A 23,593-nucleotide genomic window follows, 5' to 3' on the forward strand; every position below is an offset into this window, starting at 1 on the left:
ATCTTGGGATGAAACTCATACATGAATTCACGCATATCTTCATTGGGTGGTATAAACTGGCATCGCCCAAGTTGTTGCATGACTCTAAGTGGCATGTAAGGTTGGACACCTCGAAGACCCATTAGAACAATGAACGATCGAAAAGTAGACATGTATATCACCTCGGCCGATGGAAACCAATGATAATTCCACACAATATTGTCAGCAGTCAGATTGTTGAGGTGTTGCTTCCAAGCTTCAATACCCTTCGGAAAACTATGATCTTTGATTCTTTCTTTGTGGCCTCCAATATAATCATTCCATTCTACTTTAAAGTCCACTGCATAAGGGTGATGACGAATGTGTTCAATCATCCATAGTTGTAATAACATATTGCATCCCTCAAAGTAGTCTTTTCCATCCTTGCACATAGTTAAAGCACGATAGATGTCTGCCAGAATCATTGGTACGAGGGTGATATTAGGCTTTTTCTCAAAAGCTGTAATGACTGCAGCTAAGTTCATGCTAATCTTTCCTCCCTTTTTTGGAAATACCATGATCCCCAAAAAAGCCACCACGAAGGCATCATAACTGTGTGCTTCCCAGGTCAGACGACACCCATTATTACGGAGTTTCTTTCCATACACTTCGAATCCATCACTTTTGCCATATCTTTTGTACAAAAATTCTAAAGGAACCCATCCATTATCGAGACAACCACCTATATCATTCTCATTTATATGCAGTAATTCTAGAAACCTCCTCCCATTAATATGTTTTGGTATCATAGGCTCTTCTATGTGAAGATGTTTACCCTTTCCAATGAACGCCCCTATCTCCTCAAGGGTGGGGGTGAGTTCACAATCAGAAAAACGGAATACATTTCTTAACGGGTCCCAAAAATGCACTAGTGCTTCTATCAAATCCCGTCGTGGCTCAACATACAAAAGGCTTCGTAGAAATCCCATGCGTTTGAACACCATTCCTCGTCCATGGTTTGTCATGTTTTCATACCATGTCTTCAAGAGTGTTGAGGCCTTATCCACTATCATGAATCGAGGTGATTGGTCCTCTCTTTGTCTCTTATCTCCCTTTCCATATGGATTCATATTTCCTATATTAGGATAGTGACAAACTAGGCTTAATAAAATATATATTTTTTAACAACAATAATGGAAAAACCATACACACAAAAAAAGTATTTTTTTATATATGTAATAATAATATATATATATATATATATATATATATATATATATATATATATTTAAAATAAGAATAAGTAAAAATCATACACACACAAAAGCAAATTTTTTATTTTTTTTAATTATTTTTTAATTTTTATTAAAATGGTTATTAAAGGAAGAAGGAGAAAAATAAAATATTTTATATATATATATAATAACCCTTAAATTTTTTCCAAAATTAAAATATTAGTGTATTCGATTGTATTTTATTTTTGTTGATTAAATTTTCAATCTTTTTTCTTTTATATAAAAAAAAACTTTGATGGTAATGATAGATTTTTCTATTTGTAAAAGAAATATGAATTTTGATTAAAAAAAATCATGTTTAATAAGAGGATTACATCAAAACTTTAATTTGATATTTTTCGTTATAATTAATTTTTCATTATGATTCATTCATCTAAAGCCGATCAACATTTGTATAGTCTTCCCCATAATGCAACAAATAACACAAAATAATGTACATGATAGTGTCAAGTAGGGATATTTCTCCTAGACAGGCTCGACCCTTGTGGCGAGCTCCCCATTAATTTAATATTATGCATGATACAGATAAATTGAATCCTATTAGGGATAGTCATTGTTGAGGCTTGTTTTACTAGGAACAACCTAATAGGGAAGGTGTCTAGACTGGCCATAAAACGAGTGGACTACTCGAGTCAAGAAGGGACAGCTTACCAGTAGCAGGGCTTTCTGGCCTCACTGTTAGTCCTTCCCATCCTAAGACATGTGTTACTATAGAAACCTTCCCAGGAGCGTTGCCGCATCTCTGGTATCTCATGGCTCGGGAGCGTAATCGCATCTCCGAATAAAGTATCTCAGAAGACTCAGATAGATGCGCGAGGAAAGACAATTACATGATAATTAACATACTATTAAGAAGGGTAAATAAGCAAACAAATAGCATATTGTGCAATTAAACACAATATTCACAAATCGATAAGTACGTAAATACATAATAAAGTCATATAGAAGTCCATGTTTACAAGCTCGAATTCTAAGTCCCCAGCGGAGTCGCCAGAGATGTCACACCCCTTTTTCACGCGGCGGCATAAGGGTTTTTCCAATTTAAGTGACGTTATTAATTAAGGGATTATTTTGATTTTTTCAGAGTCGCCACTTGGAATTGAGTTATGGTGTTCCAAGTCACCCTTTTTGTTTAATCCCTAATCAAAAGGAAATGACTCTTTGTTTGGTCTGCGAACGAGTTCGGGTAAGGAATTCTGTTGACCGAGGGGAAGGTATTAGGCATCCCTCGTGTCCCGTGGTTCTAGCACGGTCGCTTTATGGACATTTATGACTTAAACTAATTTATGAATATTGTATTATTAAGACAAATGTATTTACCCTCTTTCTTTTATTTATTTAAATATATTAAAAACTACCTTATTTTATTAATTCATGCCCTTTAATTAAAAATATATATATACACATATAAATTAAATCAAGCAAAGCAGAATAAAATAAGATATTCTTTATTATTTTTATTTCTTTTGTCATTATTATTATTTTTTATTTTTTATTCTATTTTTTACATTTTTTTTTCTTTTTACTTTCTCATCTTTTGCTATTATTATTATTTATTGTTATTATTAATTTTTATTCTTTCAAGGTTTCATTTGTTTTGATTTTTTTTTATTTCAACTCTTTTTTTTTGTTTGGACAAAGGAACTTTAAATAAAAAAAATAAAAAAAAAATTATTTCCTCTTCAATTGATTTTTTAATATTATTTTTATACTTCTTTTCTATTATTTTTTGTTTTCTCTTTTCCCCTCTTTTTTATTATATTCATTTTCACTGTTTATTTTTTATTTAAACTTTTCCCTTTTTCTTTTTATTATTATTATTATATTTTTTCTTTCTTCCACTTTTATTCGATCTTTTTTACGTCATTAACATTACACGAAAATTCTACTAACTAAAATTAATATTTACATAATAGCTACACATGTTATTATTATAAACTAAATATTAAAAATAAGAATAGACTTAGACAATAATTTTACTTAGGCATGAAATAAACTATGAATTATTTAATATGATATAAACTACGGTTTGGTATAGCAATTTCACACAAAATAAAACTATATAAAGGATCTAAACTAAACATAAAGTTGATATTAAATATTTGAACAAACTTCATATAAAACATAACGGTTTAACCACATGTGAAACTTGACAACTTCAATATATTGTAATCAGTGCTTGTATAAACATGATATTAAATTATATAAAAAATAATTAAAAATGGTACCTCTTGCGAAAATTCCACCAAAAGAAAACAATTCGAATAAAGAACCGCGAAAGTAAACCTCCACTTCAACCTTTGTTTGTGATTTTCAAACAAAAAGTAAGAATATGAGAATAATATTTTTTACGTATGTGTTGCCTTCTTTTCTCGATTTTTTCCCTCCCTTTTGTTCTTTTTTTTTTTACCTCTCTGATCTTTTTTTTCGTTCTCTTTCGGATCCTCCTTTTTTGTTTCTTTTTCATTGTATGTATATAGTCGTAGTAGTAGTAGTAGTAGTGTACGTGTGCAGTGTGTACGTGGGGGGGAATGGGGAATGGGGAGTGGGTCATGGGATCGTGTGTGTGTGTGTTTCTCTTTTTTTTTTTTTTAATATTAATATTAAATATATATATAAAAAATGATAATTATATAACTATTAATTTTTTGAGTAAATAAATAAATAAAAGCTAAATGGGTAATTAAAACAAAAAATATAATTAAGAAATATTAGTTTATTTAAATAATATATGTTATTTATATATATATATATATATATATATATATATATATATATATCTTCTTCTTTTTTTTTACAATCAAAAACAAACTTTTCTAAATAAAAATTATATTTATGTTGTTTATTTTTATATCTTTTAAATAAAATTAATGAAAATAATAAAAGGTCAAAATATATTTAATTTAGATTGATAAAATTATTTATGCTTTAAATATTAGTGTTAAAATTAAATTCGGTCAAAAATTACGTGTCTACACTTAAAATGAAAAGATGGGGAATACCCATATTCTATAATCGAGATATTTGAAAACAATGAGTTTAATACAAAAGAAATATTGACTCAATGCTAAGTTGAATCCAACTATGTCTGAAAGCCTCTAAACTAGACTAGAAATACTGGGACAAGCCCCAGTTAAATCTAAAAAAAAAACTGAAACTAAATGACTAAAGACTGAAATGAAACTCATGACTGATGTCCTCGGAGAATGAGGACTCACCACAGAATCTGCTGAACTGGAAATCACGAAATTGATCTATGCATGATCTGGATGATGAGAACCTGAACCTACACCATGAGAAGATGTAGCGCACGTATGCGTTAGTATTTGAAGGGTACTGATCATGTAGGATAGAGTAAAGCTGAAATAAAACATAACTGAACAAACACAAAAACAAGTATTATAATCTGAACGTGATGTGCTGATTTCTGAGCTAACTGGATGCAATGACCAATTTATAACGTGCTAAAACTGAATACTGAATATACTGATACATGATCAATGCAGAGAGTTTGACTGAATTTTGGGAGCTACTAATAACCAATAATAAAACAACATTAGCTAAATGTGGAGTCCGATGTATACGCCCCATTGAGAGGACCCAATATACCCTGCCAAAGGTAAAAAGGCATGCTGGCGTGATCACTAAACTGATTGCCCATAGACGGGACTTACAACCTACTTGGCTAGTAGTTATGGGACTATTGAGTACGCTAAACTCTAGTCCAACTCGGTATTATTATGCTACTCCCAATGAATTCAATAAATTTATTGTTTATGTTTGAATTTATGTAAATACTGGATAGCTCGAAGCTGAACATGCAAACTAAGAATGCCATAATTGATCTAGAAATTATGCATTTATAACTCAGGCATGTATATCCGAAGTGTCTGAAATATCTGACCTAGTATGTCTAATTCAAGAACTAAAGAAATACAAAGTTAGGATTCTGAAATTCATGCAATAAACTGAATAAAAATATGATAATCTAATTTGGAACATAAAACTAATAAATTCATAAAGTTCTAGAAACCCTAGGTTTAATCATGATAAGAGAATCAAGAATCTGACTGAAAACTAGATACCTAATGGGTGAAAGGAACCCACTAGTGAAATCTCACATACCTGGTGATGAAATCCATGAAAAAATACTTAGTTTCGAGGCTGGAACTGCTGGAGCTTGTGGTGTTCTTGAACTAGGGTTCTTCAGCTTTTTTCTCATGTCTTCTAATTTTTAAGTTTTGATTTAATGAGTTGACTTAGATATGTTTTAATTATGTTTCTAGGCTTAAACTGACTAAAATCTCATGATTTAGGGTCAAAACGACGTAACTTAGGGTTTAAACAGAGTGAGAAAGGTCAAATAAAGCCCTAGGATAGTTGTTGTCGGGCCTCACGACGACCAGGAGTGACGGTCCGTCGTGCGCCCGACGCCCCGTCGTTGGGTCCGTCATGAGGGCCTGTTCGACAGGCCTTTACTTAATGGGCATAAATTTTTATTCAAAGGTCTGATTTTTACCAAGGTCGGTGGCTATGAAAAGATAATTCAATTATCTATCTGTAGGTAGGTCATGAGAGACCTAATTCATTTTGTGCTAAGAGTTATGATCATTTTAAGTTGACCCAACTACATTTCCCTTTAATTGGCTGCAAATTTTCCACCTACGAACTATAGGTCCACCTACGAACCATTCTGGTCATCCAAAGCTCTCGTCAGAGAGTGGTTGAAGGGAGTCTTGATCGACGGTTACGGACTATGGACCATCATTTTACCTACGGACCGTAAGTCCGTTCGTCGTCCAAGACTTAACCAATTTTTCTAGGTTTAAATTTTTGGGAGTTTCTGATCCCATCAATGGTTGTGCAAGACGGACCGTGGTTCCGGCTACGGTCCGTCGATGCCATCATTTATAGCACCTGCAGATTTTTCTGAAAAACTAATTTTTGGTCTAATTTTATTACGGGGTGTTACAAAATGTACCAATATACTACCACTTTGTATTCATTTATTTTGATGGAGGACTTACAAAACTTTTTAAATTGGGTTGCACAAAAAATAACGTGTCCAACTTCTTATACAACTTTGATGAATAAAAATTACTTTTAACAATTACCTTCGCATTTGAAGGACCTTCTTAAGAAACAACATGTCCAATAACCTTTTATACAATTTTAATGGACAAAATTACCTTCAAACATCTTAAGAACCTATAATGTTCTTCCTTTTAATTATCACAATGATGACCATTAACATTTTACCATCCCATATTCATACATTCAACCATTTGTCATTTTCTAGACATATTAATACACCATTACCACATTCATTAAAGAGAATGGAACGATTAATTGGGTACATTTCATGACTTTCAGTCTAAAGTATAAAATTTTATGTTAGTCATCATGATATGACCACTATAATGTATTAGGACTTTAACCCAATGTATTACCCATATAAAGATACCTTTCGTCATAAATCAATGGAACTTGAATCCAACTTCTTATTATCATGATTCACCAAGACTTTAACTCGATGTCTTACCCACTTTGTGCGGTGATACCAAAATTCACAATCTTACCCTCAACAAATGTCTTAATAAACCAATTGCATTACCAAAAAAGAACTATTGAAAATCATATATATAATCTAAACTTGACTTAATTTACAAGAAAAATGAATAAAATCAATTAATTAGAATAACATGTTAGAAACATATAAAAGTCTCAAGTTAAAATAAATTTAAACATTTTAATAGTCCCTATCAATATTGTTATGAAGATTATTATAATTTACTAACAATTTTAGAATACCCACAAATACAAGCATTGTTAGTACAAATAGTATGTTAATAACTCAACAAGTAATTGTTTAGATAAAGAAAAACAAAGAGGTGCAAAAGTAACCAAAAATAATAATTCAATCAATATGTATATGCCATATAACTCAACAAAACATGATCATAAAGAACAACTTCTTTACAAATTGTTAACTTATAAAACTAATTTTACTTTTTAAATATATAAGTGATCAAATTAAAAGTTTGCTAAAAGTAAAAGTAACTTGTTGGACTCATATGATTTTAAGATGGTAAGAAAATTAATAATTTATAATCAAAAGTAAATATAAAATAAATTATATAATAATTTATTTTTACCTTCTTTATATTTTCTTTGTTGCAATCCTTCAATAGTAGAACAATCGTGCTGATAACGTGTTGTAAAACTTAAGAACAAAAGAATAATATAAATATGAAGATAAGAAAAATATGACACAAGATGAACAATATGAGATAACTTTATTTCTTTTAAGCGTTCATCAAATCTTCAGGTATGTACAATATGAAGCCTATGCTTGTATTTATAGTGTAATATAGAGACACACAAAAGGTTAGTCATAAACATGACATTAAGATGAATATAATGGGGAGATTTTGAAAGTGAAAGGTTACAAGAATAATGGTTATAAAGGTGGAGGTTATTGTTATCTTCATAATGGAGGAAAGTAATTGAGTAAATTCTTGATGTAGTTGACATCCATAATATATTATTTTATAACAGAAAAAGAAAACACTAATATGTAGGTCATTTCTTTAAAAAACAAGACGAAGATGATAATAGTAAAAAAGAGTAACTTATAGGTGTAACAAACATGAAAATTATATTTGTATGTTATAACTATAGTTTGCATAATACACTTTATAGTAAATTTTATATTTGCTATGGAGCATCAGAGTTGTCTAAAAATCGGAGACAACTTTGATTTGTATAAAATTGCTTTGTATAATCGCAACGATTTGTATAAATCGGACATCTATGCCTATGAAAATTGTGTTTGTATATGTAGATGTTCTTTATGTTTGTATATCTGCATAAAATTTTAATGTATATAATTAAATTGATATACAATATTTATACATCAAGTTTATCTCTCGCTTTATACAACATAAATTATACATAGTAATTTGTATAAAGCGAGAAAGAGAGAAAGATAAAATAGAACTGGTAGTGAAAAATATATTTTTGTATAATTATAAGTGTATAGGACGAAAATATATGCATTTATATTTTTATATATTGTTTTCTCTCGCTTTATTAAAACAAATACACAATTTATACATTTGTGTTTGTATAAAGTGAGAGAGTCAAGAAAGAGGGGTGATGTAACAACCCGAACCGTCGTTATTTAAGAGAAGCAAAATTTCACAAAAAATTTGGGATATGTATCGCTACAAGGAGATAGATGTGATGTCGCGGTGGCACTGCAACGGCAATTTACCCCGCTAAAACGGGATTTATGAGGTAGAACTGTAATTACGAGAAATTCTTATTTTTCCATCTTTCTAAAATAACCTACTAGGTCATAAAGTACCCTAAAAACCTCTAAAAATTATTGCAAGTTAGGAAAAGAAGGAGAAGGAGCTTCTAGCATAGAGATGTTTGAATCTTGCGAGTTCATGACCAAATTCACTATAGCAAATCAGGTAAATATTGAAAATAGAATCAAAACCAATTAAAATTGCTTGGAGCCCAGGTAGATTAGGTTTATGCATCGAGCAGTTCTAAATCCATGCTTACCAAGTAATATATGAATTCAACCGTATGAGGTATGTGTAGATCTTCGTGAACTATGTAAATTCAGTGGAAAGTTGTTATAATTCAATGTTTATGGGGTTAGTGTCATGTTTATACCGTAACCAAACGAGGTTCTTATTTGTGATCTTGAATGAGTTTTTGTTAAGTTATGGTACCAGTTAGAGGAAGGATTTCGGAATATACTATTTCTGAACGTTGTAGTGATGATTGTGATAAAGAGTTGTAGTTATTTTTTTAAAAAAACTAGTAACCAAACCTTATGAAGAACTAGGATTTGACTTGTGTAATTTCGTAAGAAAAAATCGAGGGAACCCATATGTAATTAAGCATGCGACTAGGTGATGACTGTGAATCTATGATGTTGTGATATACAATTATTTTGTTCTGTTGTGATACTTTTATATGTATGCATGTTGCAATAATGGTCTTAGCTGTTTAAAGAGATATATTAATTATCGATGCTATGAAAGTTTTGCTTAGATGTGTGATCTCGATATGTTATTGTGATGTGCGATTGGGATCACATTGCCACATTTCGGCATACTAACTTGGATCAAATTTTCATGTTCTTACATATTAACTAGAATCGGTTACCACGTTCCGGCATAAAACTTGGATCAGATTGCCACATTTTTACATACTAACTGGAATCGATTACCACGTTTTGTCATAAAAATTGGATCGAATTTCCACGTTTCGGCATACTAAGAGTTTGACTTTTGCTCCCGTGAGAGGGTCAACTACTTTTGATACAATGGGTACGGTGAAATATGTTATGCTCAATATCATGAGGTGTGTATATGTATCTATACTTTGGGGTGTTTTATTTACGTTTTAATGGAAACTTAACGGTGGTTGTGGTATGTTTAGTATACATTATGTTTATGCTATGACCTAATTGAATTTTTAGGGTGGTTGTGGTACTTGTTGTATACAATATTGTTAGTGTGCTTAAGGTATGATATAATGAAACCTTAAGGGTGGTAGTGCTACTTGTAGTATACAAAGTGGCTAGTATTGTTAAGCTATGAACTAATAGAGTCTTAAGTGTGGTAGCGATACTCGTAGTATATAAGGTGGTTAGCGTATTTAGGTTGTAAACTCGTAGGAAAAATATAGTGTTAATTGGAAGGCGTTTAATGAAAAGGCTAAGGGTGGAGAAGCGAGGAGTCCTGACACGATCTTTTATTGTTCAGTTCATATATTATATGGTGGGCGTCGGGTTGAGCGATGTGCCTACCTGTATATGTGGTTGTACTGATAGTACTCTTGATATGTCTTCTAACGTAATCTGGATGCAAAATTGGTGATGTTTCCTTAGGTGAAGAAGAAATTCTCCAGTGGCTTTAACTTTTCATTTGTCATGGTGGAAGTTGTGTCTCTTGTTTAATTGACTCTATTATTCTCTTAGTGGATATTGTACTTGTTAGACTAGGTCCTTGAGAATTGGTAAACTATTTAATATAATTTAGTCAATTTGTATTTCGAATGAGTTAATTTTTAAACTTTCTTAGCTTGCCTTCGTTTTCTTTAAATTCCACATGCTTTCTAGTTCTTGGGTTATGAAGGTTCTCCTATGTAGGTGTTAGAGTAGGTTGCCACACGGTCCGATTACAAGAGCAAAATGTGTACTAGAATCTTCTAGATTGGTGTGTTGTCGTCCACATCTAATGTACAAGAGGCTAGGAAACATTCTAGAAAGTTTTTTCAATTCATTTACTCCTTTCATGCAAGTGTCGCTTGTGGTATGGGTTGAGTCCAATTGGTATCTCTTGATTCATGGTATCTTGATGATGATGAGGAAGGTTTAATTGTTATCTATCTCTAGGGGCGATAAACAACATGGATAATCGTAAAGGGTTATCTATAGGATGAACTAATTAATAAACTAAAATTGTGTGTATGTTGTGTCTAGTAAACGATGAATGTGTGCTTCCTTGCAGCCTGAAAAATAATTGGAAATGTGTGGTTTTTGTTAGAATTGGACTGTTTATGCGTTGTTGTTATTATTCATATGGTACAATCCTCGTTAAATGAATTGTGTATGTGGGAGTAGTTTTAGATGGCCTAAAATTAGTCACTAAAGTGTTAGTTTTATGCAGGTTGTAATGTCTAAGTGTATCCTGGGATGTGTAGGTTGTAGTCAAGTTATTTTCCGCTTTACAACTCGAACCTCGCATATTCTAGTCGAATAAATTGAGAAGCCCCATGGTATGGTAAAAAGAAAGGTCGGAAAAAATTGGAAAGTGAAAAAGTACCCAGAGATTCCTGTTAAGGTTCTTGTTTCGTCTTAACCACTGGAGCAGGATTTTCGCCGCTGGCGTAGTGCCGCTACAACATGATTTTCCCTCTAAATCGGGATAGAGAGGGACAAGACCTCACCCAAAATTCCCCGTTCTTCCCTGTTTTCAAATAACAACCCAGAATGAATCTGAACCAATCCTCTGCAACTCCTGAAATAGTGTTCAACAACAGTAATAACTAGGAGTGATTACAAATTAAAAATGGGCTGCTTCAAACAAACAAACATAAGCATTGATGTGCTACAAAAACTTAGTACTATTAAAGAGTAAAGATAAAAACAAGTGTTTTAAAATATTCATAAGTAAGTCGAAAAAGAAAGAAAATCAAGGACACTTACACTGCGTGGTGTCCACATCAGAGTCCATGTCCTCGGGGCACTCTAAGCCGGCCTAGGCCTCTTTCAACATCCTAAGCTAGTAGAAATCCCTCGGTTCTAGTTGGGAATCTCGGCTAGGGCCACACTAGTGAAGATGGCCTTAATAGTCTTCTACATCCGATCCATCAAATAATCCCTCACCATGCCCTTCCTCCTCTCCTTGCGCACAGAAACCGAAAACCTCCAGAGCAGTTCTGGGTGGGACCACAGAGGGCTAGTAGGAATGCTCCCCATCCTTCATCGGACAGCCGTTAAATCTTCCTCCACCCATGCACTAGAAAGTGGGTCCTCGATGTCAGAACCTTCGGCTGCCCTGCTGCTGCTAGCTCTGATGATCCTCCTTTTTTTTCCTGTAGAGTAGAACTTAAAAGAACCAAAAGAGGGTGGATAGGGGGATCCATAGGCAATATATTGATTGCATCGAACAAGGGCACCCTTGGCCGCTTGCATAAGGAAGTGATAAGACCAGAAAGGAAGAAGGCCTTCTTGTTGACTCGATAGAACATTTTCCACTTTGAGATAATTTGTGCCCCCATCCGACTGAATGCCTTGGTATAGCGCACACCACCACCAGAGCCCGAGGATAAGTGACGACAATACAGCTACTCGACGGGAAAATCCTCATAGATACCAAGTGTAGCCACTTCTTAGTATCTGGTGACTAGTCAACCCCAGTGATGCCCTCTGATGTAGCCTAGTAAACCTGATCTCGTCTTGCGGAATCCACAATAGTGTCCCGCAGCCACTCCAGGTCCATCTCCCTAAGCTTTTTCTCAAACTCCAAGTTTAAGACCTGTAGCACCTTCACATCTCATTAATAGTAGTGGAATTCAATGGAATTTCAAATCCCCGAATGCGAATAACTGAGTAAGGAACATCCCAGCTCATGGTAGGGAGGATAGCATAGAACCCTCTCACCCAGGTAGAGTGGTCATCCGGGGGAGCCTCAGTTAGCAGAAGCTACCCAAACTCGATCAATCGAGCATAGAAGCCAGGAGCCTTCTACTCCACCTTATGAAGTGTCATCGCCCTCTCGAAGCAAAAACCAGTTGTGCGATAGTCATTGTGCCTCTCCCGACTATTGATATCTGGAACCAGATGAAGGGGGTGTTATCATCATTCTGACAAGCCATTTGGGATAACCAGTGGGATATAAGAAAAGTTAGAACAATATAGACCAAGTATGGAAGCCAAAAACGAAAAGAATTTTTTTTGAAAAAAGGGAGCCAGATACTGGACTGGGCCATCTCGCTGCAGAGGCAATCGTCCTGCTACAGCGGGATGATACAGGTCGCTGAAGCGGCCTACATTTGGGACAAAATCCAAACGCTAAAATTTTATATTTTCGTCCCAAATCCCTATTTTATCAGTTTTTCAACATATCATAGTATATTTACTATCCTAGAACATAGATAAGCAATTATTTCAATCAAATAACCCCTAAATTGTGTCCAATTCTGAGTAGCAACTTTTCAACTCCCCACCTATTTTTGTATTGATTAAACCTTGTTTTTACGGAATCCTTACGCCCAGAACGTGTTATAAACATTGGGTATGTGAGGGATGTAAGGGAAGTAAGTTTTTCTAACCCTTTTAGCAACCTAGTTCAAATTTAAATAACTACCCAAATTCCTACTAGTTTATTTGATTTTAGCATGCAATCAGTGTTATCGTAACAATTAAGTGTTGAGAGTAAGAAAACAAGGAAACTTATCGTAATTCAAACGTCTCGGAGGAGGAGGATTTGAGAGAAAATCTGAGATTTGGGGGAAGAGTGTAAGGGAAATAGGTTCTGTTTTCCCTTTGTTGTTGCCCAATCTCCCACTCTAGCGGCAAGTCTGTCGCTCGAAAGGGCAGTGCTTGGCGAAAATTTTGAATTAGTTAACTCGATCTTCTCGCTTTGCCAAATTAAAATACCCATAACAGGGAAACGTAGTACCCTATTCCCTATTCTTATGGTTTTCATAATACTCCGCTCTAGAGTGTGCTTACCCCTTTATTGTTTTGCAAACTTATTAGAAGTCACAAAAATTTCACCGTTCCGTGTAAGAGTCGTGTCGCTAGTAGGAATAATCCCAAAGTGAGAGTTCGTCATTATCGAACCATAGTCATTCCAGGACGAATGAGTGGTAGATTTTTATGTATTGTAACGAGCCCAACCTTTGTTATATGGGAAGGTAAGAACTTTGTGAGAAACTTGGTCTCTGTTCTGCTAGATCGGAATAGATGCCAAGCGGGATTGGTGTGGCAGAACTGTATTTATGAAAAATATTTAATACTCCATCATTTTGAAATACCCTAATAGGTTGAAATTACCCTAAAAACCTCAAAAAAATTATTTCAAGTTGGGAAAAGAAGGAAAAGGAGCCTTCTAGCATAAAAATGGTGGAATCTTGCGAGTTTGTGACCAAATTCACTGTAGCATATCCGGAAAAGATGGAAAATGGAATCAAAATTTATAAAAATTGTTTGGAGCCTAGGTAGGTTAGGTTTATGCATTGAATAGTTGTAAATCCATGTTTACCATGTAATATATGAATTCAACAGTATGAGGTATCACTACAAGAAAAATGACATTTCCCAACAATTATTTTTGTTTCTATATATAGGATGTTGTTGCAAAAAGTACTTTTGGCAACAATATAAAAGTTGTTGCATGTTGTTGCAATAAACGCTGGTGCAAAAATTTTTTCAACAATAAAATATATTGATGTCAAAACTAACTTATTGCAACCAAAATAATTGTTGCCTTACATTACTACAATTGTTGCTTATAAAAACTTTTGCAACAAAATTCAGTGTTGCCACAAATTAATTTTTTTTACCAACAAGAATAGTTGTTGTAAAAAAGACAAAAAGTTAGTTAGTAATGTGTTAGGAAGGATTCTAGCAACAATTATTTTGTTGGAATAAACATAGTTATCGATACATTTAGCAACAATTTGTGAGTTGTTGCTACATAAATAATACACATTTTCTTTTTGTAAATTTTATACAAATATTTTCTATACTTTTAGCAACAATTTGTGAATAGCCCCTATATACACAACACACGTTTCTTTTAGAAACTTTTCACAAATATTAATATTAAGAATAATATTAATTTGAAAAGGTCAATATGATGAAGATTGATATCCAAAGAACTAAATACTTCTATATGTGTTTGTACTTTTAGTAGAAAATAATAACCAAGTCATTACTTATATTCTAATCCTACTAGCTAGTTATAACTTTTGAATAGTCCGATCTTCCAATAGTACTTGTATAGAAGAAATAGTTCAATTATGCATGTTCATCCTGCAATAAAAGATAAATATAATTATAATTTGATAAAGCAAGTTATAAAATACACAAATATAAATCTAAAAAAAACAGAGATATTCACATCAATGCACTCAATAATACACCCAGACACACATTAATATCATGATAAATCTCCTTAGTTTCCTTAATTATTTCAATTGAAAATGTCCAAATCAGAGACACTATATAACTTGTATAAATAAGAGAGCGAGATTTTTCAGATTTGGCAAAGAAACATCTGTTCACTTCCTTCAACCCCAAGAATGTCACATAAACAAAAGGAAGTCAAAATTAATCTTAATCTCCTTTAGTAATAAAATTTTTAACAGTTTTTAGATTCCAAAAGACTTCCTTTTTCCCTTCTTATCAAACCTGACCAAGAGCGTTGATTGAATTTAAAAAGAGAAAATAGCTAAATGTGAAATCACAAGAACAACTCTCTATGTGTAGGGATTTTAATAACTCTTTTTGTTCATAATCAACTTCATGTTGGCATACTACTCTCCAAATCAAATGCAAACAATATCTCATCAAAAGAAGTCGAAGATAACCATCCACCATATTTATTATTTCAAAGCTAGAGAACTTCTCTGAAATTCCTTGGTCTATAAGATAACTCCAAATAAGATGAAGGCATACTTAAAGCCTCATATTTGTAAAATTGTGCATTCCTATGACAGACAATGTAACCTTGTATTATCACGATCAAGCAATTGAAAATTACAAAGATTACCAATATCTCATAAATCTTTCAACTCATTACAATTTTCTAGTATTAAATATTGTAATTAACATAAACTACGGATGGGAGAAGGCAATGTAGTATGACTCAACTCTAGAGCTAGAAATGTGAAATAAGAGATATTTAGGAAACATACCTCACTTGATTTATTCTTTTCAATCTCTACAATTTTTGCCTCAAGTTATGATTTTTCACTCAAAATCCTCTTTTTTGTTTCTTCTACGGTACGCAACGTACAACAAGCTTTCAGCTCTTCATGGTTCTTTTCAAAGAACTGTAATTAGTGAAGTCACATGAGTTTGTATTTTATGGATACTATTATGTACAAAATATAAAGGCCAAATAATAGTTTTTAGCATTACCTGATTATTTGCGTCAACCAATTCTTTCGGAGTAGTTTTCTTTGAACTTTGAGAACTCAACTTTTGAAGTCGCATTTCTATGTTTTGCTTCTGTATTGGGGAAGCCTATAAATGAAAGAATGGAGGAATAAAATGAATGATTGTCCCCTTGATAAATCAAATTTAATCACATTTAAATAATACCTTAAGCTCTACATCTTTCTCATTGCATAATGTGTTGAATTTCTCACAATCATAAATAGCCGTTTCTAAGTTTTGCTTCTCAAAATTCAAGACGTCTTTCAAGTTATCCAACTCTTTCCGCATCTTTGATTCTTGATTTTTCTTTACATGTAAATCTTCCTGCAATTGCTCATAAATAGAAAGATTATAAGCTTTAAGTAAATATATATCAAAATTGAGTTTGTTTGATTTAATTAAAATGATTGATAGATATGCATAGAGATACAACTAACAAAAGGAGATGAATTAATAGCCCAAAAAAATTTGTACTATTACCTACTAAATACTCCTAATAGTGATATTTACTAAAAAGAGAAATAATTTAAATAAAAGTTACTTACCCAATTGTTATTCATTAGACATGCAGAACTTGTCTCATTAGAAGTAGTTGAAGTTGTAAAGATATTGAAAATTGAAGCAGGAAGGTCATTCTGTTAAATATGGTAAAAATTAATAACTTAGTATGTCGATAAAAGAAGAATCGAACGAGGAAGACGTGAATATGTATAGTGAGAGTTAAAAAAATTATGTAGAGATGAAACGTCTACTAATTTAGTGATGTATACTATAAATAAATACCTTGGGATTCTTCAAATGAGATACTAGCGCCATCATGCTCTCTTTTAACAATTTTTGGTCATGCACTAAATGAAATTCCATTACTTCTCGGTTCTTTCGGTCCTCTTCAAGTTGATTCTTAACTTTCATTAGTTTGATCTCTACACTCTCTCGTTTATAGCGTTCTTCTTCTGCTTCCTTTTTTCGTGCTTGAAGTTGTTCTTGAATTTCATTTCTAGATATTCTACTTGCTGACTTAATTTTAGATCCTTGACCAAGAATGTACTTTGATTTTTCTCCCATTATTTGCACAAATGCAGCATTGGTAATAGGATCCACATCGGTACCCTCTTCAATTTCTTGAATTTTTTCAGCAATAACGTCTTTCACTTTGTCCTAAAAAATGGTTATACAAACTTTAATCCTCCATATAATTTAAATAAACTCACTCTATTAATAAAGGTTAAAGAAAAAGTACATTGACTTCAGCAGAAGCACTAGTAACCCATTGCCTATTTGGCTTCATGTGAGTTATTTCCCAAAGTTTTTGAAAATTTGGCTCTTTTCCATGGTTGTATCCCTCTGTCAAAACAAATGAAATTATGTTATTGTCAAACTTGTAAGAATAATCGACCAAAAGAAAGACATATATCTCACCGCTTCATAAGACACTACTTGAAAAGTTTTTTTGCCACAAATATGATTCACTTCTCTTTTTGCCTTGTTATTTTTGTTTCATTAACTCATTTTCTGCATTGATTTAAAGTTTAAAAATCTATTTTGATATGAATATTTAATAAGTAAAAAAAGACAGCAAAAAGTATAAAAGGTTTAAATTTTTAATTTTAACTACCTTAAATTCATCAGAGTGAAGTAGTCTACCAAGAATTTCCATCCAGTTTCATTAACATTTGTTGGTTGATATACCGTGGTTTCACGATATTTTTAATGCTATTTCCTTAAGTATAGTCTGTCCAAAAGCCTTTTTGTATTATTTTTTATGTAAGTTTCTCTTTATTTGTAGGAAATCTGTCTAAAAGATAAATGCGGAGGTTTTTGTGCAAAAAATATAGAAAAGTACCACCTACAGAGCTTGTGACGGTTCATCATGCTCGTGACGGTCCATAGGTGGCATCGTAGTGCAACATCTAAGGAAGATGGGGAATTCTGACCAAGTGTAGGGTTACAGAGTGTGTGATGGACCGTCGTAGCCATGACGGTCCATCCTGCTGGTTCGTCATGAAAATCAGAGAAGTAGTCCAAGTAACCAAATTCCAAGAGTTCAAGTGTTTTGGAACGGACACCCTCGATGGACCGTTGTGTGTGTGACGATCCGTCATACCTGCCGTCGAGTGTAATGAAGATATCAGCAGAAGAAATTGCACAAGTATGTGATAACGGAATGCATGACGGACCGTCGTGACCACGACGATCCGTCGTGGGGTCCGTCAATCCATCCGCATTTTTGAAAGATTTCCATCAAATAGATGACATACCAAAGATTTAGAAATACATAACTTATCACTTTGCATGCAAGATACTAGGAAAAAATTGTTATAGTTAGAATTATCTAGTTATGAACCTGTAGGGAACACGTAAACCCTAGTTACTTTGATTAATTTATTAAACTCCAATATTTGAAGCTGTTAGTTGTCTCCTTTAGTTTCGCTAGTTATTTTCATTTATTTAGAAATAGAACCCCCCCTTTTTTAATCATTTTTGCTTTCCAAGGAAGTAATTGACTGAACAATAGTAATAATAGATTGAAGTTAAGATTAAACTATTTTCCTCGTGGGAACGATCCCAACCTTATTAGTTGGGTTATTTACTTGACACGATCCTTTACTTCTTATTTGAGAAGTAAGTTTGAGCGTATCAAATTTTGGGGCCGCTGCCGGGGAAAGTAGCTTTTAGATTAACTTAAACTTATTACTATAGTTTAGTTGACATTTTCTTGATTTCAGTTCATTTTATTGTTTTTGATTCTTGCAGAACCATCTTCCTTGTATACCAAATACACGGAGAGGAAGAAAACCCTTGTTTCTCTACGATCATGAATTAGAGCGTACACTACGCAACATGAATCGAAACTTGGAAATTAATGATGATGATCCAAACCAGAACATCCCAGCTTCTGTTGATGTTCATGGTCAGTTGTTACTCGATGCTCCGGGTTAAAACCAACAGAGGGGACACAATCCCGCTCCACATCCCCAAGAATACCACAGAGGCTATGACAATATAGCAGACTCTGATGGTCCTCTTGTCTTGCCCCCTTTACCACCAGGCCACACCTTTATGGTAACTAGTAGCCTGATGCAGATGCTCACTGCTAGAGGTTATTTGTCAGGGCTACCTTATGAGGATCCACATGCCCATATAGCTAAGGTAAGGGCAGTGTGTAAAAGCTATGTAGGGAGGCCTGACTTGGACTTGGATATAATAGGGCTAAGAGTGTTTCCTCTCTTACTGACGGGAGAGGCTGCTATTTGGTTTACTGAGCTCCCTTACAACTCAATTTTCACTTGGAACCAACTAAGGGACGTTTTCTTAGCACGCTACTACCCGGTCTCCAAGAAACTAAAGCACAAAGATAGAGTGAACAAATTTGTGGCAGTACTAGGAGAGTCAGTTAGTAGTTCTTGGGATAGATTTACCTCGTTTTTGAGAAGTGTCCCCAATAACCGTGTAGATGATGAGTCATTAACGGAATACTTCTATCGGGGACAGGATGATAATAATAAAGCGGTGTTGGACACTATAGCAGGTTGATCTTATGGGGAGTGTCCCTATGTTGAGATTGCTGAAAAGTTAAAGAAAATCTCCCGGAACAATAAAGATTGGAGTACTAGGAAGTCATATACTGGGAGAAATACCTTCGCAGTGTAGTCCACTCACAACCCTGCCACAGATGAGATTCGTGAAGAAATGGCTCAGATGAGAACTGATCTTGGATTGGTATTAAAACATATCACTAGGGTACAGAAAAGATAAATGCAGTTAACCACTTGTCTAAACCACCACCACATAATGATGAATGCTATTATGCGGAGGATTCCTATGTTGTAAATGAGCAAACGGGGGGTTTCTGACCGAGTGCCTAAGGCTCAAATCAGGATAACTAGCGCCAAGGTCAAGGGAACCAAGGTCGGATCTATGGTAACTATAACCGTGAAGGTCATTATGTCCGAGATGGAAACTACAACCGCGACAATAACTTCAACAGGGGTAACTACGATAACAGAAATGATAGGAATGGGCCCTATGTCCCTCCTCAAAATTGTGAAGTTACTCCTAGGGATGGTGGAGATAGTATGCTCGAGTTGAGGATATGTTTCACAAAATGATGAGGAGGTTCGATGCTACTGATGAGCACATTAAAGACTTAAGGAGTGATTTAACGGGTATTGGGCAAAATATCGATACTGTCGATTAACCAGATCGAGTTGCAAATGGCCCAATTATCTACGATTTTTGAACACACGGAAACCGAGCACTCTTCCTAGCAACACTATCCAAAATTCAAAAAATGATGCACACTGTATGACAATCACTACTCAGGGTGGTAAGCAAACCATTGACCCACCTATGCCGTCTATTGAGGAAAAGGTGAGAAAGGATAATGATAGGGTGGTAGAGGGTAGTGGTGAAGCAGAAGATAGCACTGGAAAAGATGCAGAAGTCCCTATAAAGGTAATTCTCATGCCTAGACCACGACCCCCCTTTCCTCATAGATTAGTAAAAAAGATCGAGGATGGTAAATATCGGTGTTTTATCACAATCTTGAAGCAACTTTCTATCAATGTCCCTTTTGTAGAAGCTCTAGAATAAATGCCCGATTATGCCAAGTTTATGAAAGATCTGGTTACAATGAAAAGATCGGTCACTTTCGAGGATAATGATAGAATGCAGCTTTATAGTGCTACTTCTACAAGATCTCTCGTACAAAATAAAAAAGATCCGGGTGCATTCGCTATTCCTTGTACAATCAGGTCATTACATTTTGCGAAGGCATTATGTGATCTGGGGGCAAATATAAATCTCATGCCCCTCTCGATTTACAAGAAGATGGGTTTGGGTGACCCAAAGCCCACTGCAATGCGGCTACTCATGGCTGATCGAACAGTGAAAAGGCCTATAGGGATACTCCACGATGTGCAAGTAAAAGTGGAGTCGTTCATATTTCCGACAGATTTTGTTATTCTTGATTGTGAAGTCGATTTTGAAGTGCCTATTATTCTTGGGAGGCCATTCCTTGCTACTAGTAGATCCTTAGTTGATATGGAAAAAGGGCAGATGAAAATTCGGTTGAACAATGAAGAAGAGACCTTCAACATTTGTAGGTCCATAAGGCAGAGTGGTGAGCTCCAATTGGTATCTGCTGTATCCTACAAAGAAAAGATGAAGAAGGATAATGACCTGAAAAGTGAAAAACGAGAGTTTATGATTGGGGATTTGGTGTTTTTAGACAGTTCTAGGTTGCGTTGGCTTCCGGGAAAGTTTAAGTCCAAACGGACTGGACCTTACTTGATGACCCAGTATTTCCTCATGGAGCAGTTGACTTAGAAACCAAGGAGGGAGTGCAGTTTAAGATGAATGGAGAATGAATAAAACTCTATTTTGGGCATACTGCATCGGTGAATGAAATGATAGAGGCATACCATCTTTATGAAGGCTGAGTAATCAAGTGTCCTTAGTCGTGCCGCGACGTTAAATCAGGCGCTTGCTGGGAGGCAACCCAATACTTATATTTTTTTTTCTTCTTTATTTTTAGTAATGGTAGCATTTTCTACTAATGGGTTTTAAATTTGCAGGCACATCACCAGGAAATTCTGCAGAAAATCACTCTACAGCAGTCACTGACGGATACATCGATGGTCCGTCACGATTGTGATGGATCATCGCATGAATTCGTCGTGCCAGGTACATCTTTCTGTTATTTTCAAAACTAGGGCACACGCGACTGACCATCGTCGAGGACTCATCGCGTCATTAATGAAGCGTACACAACCAGACCCGGATGGAGGTTTTTAAAAATTCTTAACATTTAAAACCCCCACCCCCTTAGTTTCACCCCACTCCTTCACTCTTCTTCCCATTTCCCTCCCTTTTAAACATCCAAGTTCATAAGCCCCTCTCTTTCAACAGATCATTCTCCCAAATTCCCCAATTCCTAAAATTCACTATCTACTAGTCGGAGTCTGCCGCTGTGGTTCTTTACTTGATCACCAAGTACTTTCCTCACTTGTTTTTCTCAAATTCTCAGGTATGTGTCTATGATTTCTACTCATTTACATTGCATTTTTGTTTATCAATTAGTATTAGCCTAGTTCTTCTTGATGGGTTCATTTTTTAATAAAATTCTGTCTGACCTAGGTTGAGAATCCAAAAAAAATTTCGTGTTAAAACTCTAGAAATAGGTGCTTTAGAATTGCTAGTTTACTAGGTATTTGGGTTAGACAAATGTAGGTTAAAACACTAACAATTCCATTTGGGTCATACGGGATGAATGGGGCATCCCCAATTTTGTCACTGAATGACAGAACGAGACCCCGATGACAAACCGTCGTATCCACGATGGACCGTCATTGGGTCCGTCCCAACATCCCTAACACCCCCACTATCCAATTCCCTCCAAGTGTCCACCAACGGTCACATGTGACGGACCGTCGTGGGAACGACTGTCTGTCCTGCACAACTGTTCTGGGTGTCTGAGACCCCTATTCCTAAGGGTCTCTCACTTTTTCTAAATGTCCTCCAACGGACACATGCGACGGACCGTCGTTCTCACGATGGTCCGTCCTTCACAACCGTTCTGGTTGTTAGAGAGCCTATTCCTAAGGGTCTCTCACCTTTTCTATGTGTCCTCCAACAGACATCTACGAAGGACCATCATACCCTCAACGGTCTGTCCTGCATAATCGTTATGACGATCAGAGACCCCTCTTCTAAGGGTCTCCATACTTTTTCCAAGTGTCCTCTTACGGACAACTACGACGGACCGTCATACCCTCGACGGTCCGTCCTGCATATAACGTCATACTTGTTAGAGACTTCCCTTCAGGGTTCTCCACATAACCATTGTTTAAGTAAGACATGACAGACCCCATGACGGTCCGTCGTACTCACGACGAGCTGTCACCTGGTCTGTCGTGTTTCACTGTTACTATAGAAATGTCATTACATCTTAACTCTTTTATTTATTTTGTATGGTTTTGCTTGTATTGTTTGCTCCTTCTAGTACTAATATTGATTCTTTACAGGTCCTATCTATTATGGCACCAAAATAAGATCGAGCTTACGCACGCGGACGATCGAAGTTTGTCGCCCCGTCTGCCTGCCTGGTCATTGGCTCTGATGATGAGCGTGACCCTGAGTACGTGCCCCTACAAACTTCCACCCCATCCCGAGTTGCACGTGCTGCCAAAGCCACACCCAAGAAGGTGGCATCCTGGCGTAGTCACTGCCTCCTAGTCTGATGAGGAGCGCACACTAACCGGCACACCTTATGGGTCAGCTACCAATGAAGATGCAGTGTATGGCTCCTTAGGAGTTTCATGGTCGGAGGAAGCCTCTAGATTTGCTGAGGTCCCTCCGCCCGCCACCGCTGCACAATTTGCCTCGTATGATAAGGCAAATAGTTTTTAATCCACACCCGGTTCATCGACTCGTGCTCTCACCCCGGTTGCCAACAAACCCAATCGGTGGTGTGTCGACAGGCAGTATTAAGTCTATTCGATGCAAAGTTTCTGAATGACAAAGGATTCATGTCACGGACACTTACATTGGAGCGGCGGATCCTTACGGGAAGTATCCCAACGATGCCAAAGATCTACAATCTCTTCACCCAAACATCGACTAGAGTGAAAAGCGTGTCCAT

The 23,593-nt window shown here is 35.2% G+C and overlaps 1 protein-coding gene across 1 annotated transcript; it reads right to left on the minus strand.

Annotated features, from left to right (window-relative positions):
- Window positions 1-16,095: 16,095 nt before the first annotated feature.
- Window positions 16,096-17,276, minus strand: LOC138347984 (uncharacterized). Its single transcript, XM_069296590.1, has 4 exons — window positions 17,192-17,276; window positions 16,735-17,109; window positions 16,497-16,586; window positions 16,096-16,275 (listed from the first exon to the last, which is right to left on the minus strand). The coding sequence occupies exons 1-4, from the start codon at window positions 17,237-17,239 to the stop codon at window positions 16,096-16,098; spliced, it is 693 nt and encodes a 230-aa protein (XP_069152691.1). The 5' UTR covers window positions 17,240-17,276.
- Window positions 17,277-23,593: the final 6,317 nt, after the last annotated feature.

The sequence above is a fragment of the Solanum lycopersicum genome, chromosome 4 (genome assembly GCF_036512215.1).
Source record: "Solanum lycopersicum chromosome 4, SLM_r2.1".
In the NCBI taxonomy this organism is placed as follows: Eukaryota; Viridiplantae; Streptophyta; class Magnoliopsida; order Solanales; family Solanaceae; genus Solanum; species Solanum lycopersicum.

Bases quoted from the DNA above. Each gene is read 5' to 3' on its own strand.
- LOC138347984 (XM_069296590.1), bottom strand. From the start codon at position 17,239: ATGAAGCCAAATAGGCAATGGGTTACTAGTGCTTCTGCTGAAGTCAAT. The intron at 17,110-17,191 runs GTACTTTTTCTT...ACCATTTTTTAG, and splicing joins GTGCTTCTGCTGAAGTCAAT to GACAAAGTGAAAGACGTTAT. The intron at 16,587-16,734 runs GTATTTATTTAT...CATATTTAACAG, and splicing joins CTCATTTGAAGAATCCCAAG to AATGACCTTCCTGCTTCAAT.